This window comes from Temnothorax curvispinosus, unplaced genomic scaffold, assembly GCF_003070985.1.
Source record: "Temnothorax curvispinosus isolate PA1 unplaced genomic scaffold, ASM307098v1 QBEX01004487.1, whole genome shotgun sequence".
NCBI classification, from domain to species: domain Eukaryota; kingdom Metazoa; phylum Arthropoda; class Insecta; order Hymenoptera; family Formicidae; genus Temnothorax; species Temnothorax curvispinosus.
Window position 1 is genome coordinate 1 of NW_020214267.1, and position 1813 is coordinate 1813.

A 1813-nucleotide genomic window follows, 5' to 3' on the forward strand; every position below is an offset into this window, starting at 1 on the left:
ATAGAAAGTGGAGTTAAAAGTTTGAAACTTTGAATAATACTATTGAAATATTTATACATAACCTAAGTTAATGTTATATTATACTTAAATCAGTTACAATATCTGAGTTTTAGTAAGCCATAGAGTCAAATTAAGGAAAAGTAGATTATAGAAAAAAATACAGGTTTTTTGTACATGGGCTACTTTATACTCCACATCACAGCTACAAGTTTACCATTTGATTCTATTAGACATATTTATTGCGTTAAAGGAGAGTGTATGTAAACACCTGAATTTATTACAGAAACTAAAACATTGCAAGATAGTAGAAATATTATGTTTAAACTAGTTTGACTTATATTATATACTGTGGATAATATATTATCTATTTATGATTATATCAATATAAGGAAAATGTCTGGAGGACAAGTAGTTATGCTAGGTAATCAGGATGTAAACTACAGTTTAATTTCTGCGGTTCGTGAAGGAAGACTAGAAAGAGCAAGGGAGTTAATCAATTCTTTTGGGCTGTCTTACTCACAAGCATGGTCAGAAGGATATGTTTTACTTTGTGATGCTGTTAAGAATAAACATGCAGCAGTTGCTAAACTACTTTTAACAAGCGGTTCTAAAGTTAACATCAAAAATAGAAACCCTTCTGATACTCCTCTTCATTTCGCTGTTATAAATGGTGATATAGAAATTGTTGAGATGATTCTAGACAAAGGTGCTAATATTGATGCTGAAAATGAATTTGGTAGAACTCCACTTCACGATGCGATTAGAAATAAGAAAATGGAAGTTACTGAACTACTTTTAAAGTATGGAGCTGATGTTAATGCCAGAGACAATGATGGTACAAGTTTACTTCATGTTGCAGTTGAAATGGGATGTTTACAAACTGTTCAGCATCTTTTAAAATATGGAGCTTATGTTAATTGTGTGTGTACTTCAGCATGGAAACAAGGTTATACACCACTGCACTTTGCTGTTGAAAAAGGTAGTAAAGAAGTTATCACGTTGCTTCTAAACCATGGTGCTTGTATTCATTCTTTAACATTGAAGGAAGGATATACGCCACTACATTTTGCTTCTGAACAAGGTAACGAAGAAGCTGTGAAATTATTCTTGAATAGAGGTGCTGATATTAATGCTAGCACAAAGGGTAATTTAACGCCACTTCATATTGCTACCAAAACAGGACGTAAAACAGTTGTAAAACTGCTCTTACAACATGGAGCTAAAGTTGATAATCAGGATAAGGATGGCAAAACCATACTACACCTCGCTGTTGAAACAGGATATTTAACGATTGTTGAGGATGTTTTAAAGTATTGTCCTGATATTAATAATCAAAGTAACAGAAGCTCTCTTAAAATTGCAGTGCACGGCTATGGAGAAAAATACAAAAAGATTGTTGAAGCTCTTCTAGAATATGGTTTTATTGCTAACCCTGAAGATGCAATTGATCCTAAGTTATTGCATGCTGCTATTGAAAAAGGATATTTGAAAATTGTTGGAGACCTATTAAAGTATGGTGCTAATGTTAATACGTTACACAATTCAACATTTAAAGAAGGTTTTACACCTTTACATAGTGCAGCCAAGAATAAACAGGAAGAAGTAGCTAAATTATTAATAAGCTATGAAGCTGATATAAATGCTCAAGATAAAACCGGAAAAACTCCAATATTTTATGCTATTGAGAATGCCGATTTAAAAATTACCAAGCTACTTTTAACTAGTAGAGCTAATGTAAAAGATAGTTCTGAGCTATTGAATATAGCTGTTAAGAAGGAATGCATAGAAATCGTTGAAGCTCTTTTGCAACATG

General features: G+C 32.3%; 1 protein-coding gene across 1 annotated transcript; it reads left to right on the forward strand.

Moving 5' to 3' along the window:
- Window positions 1-6: 6 nt before the first annotated feature.
- LOC112453539 (ankyrin-2-like) lies at window positions 7-1809 on the forward strand (the record flags this gene model as incomplete). The annotated part of the gene is made up of 2 exons (XM_025014335.1): window positions 7-736; window positions 860-1809. Coding segments are annotated over exons 1-2 (1293 nt in total), but the record flags the coding sequence as incomplete, so codon positions are not given.
- Between the last annotated feature and the right edge of the window lie 4 nt (window positions 1810-1813).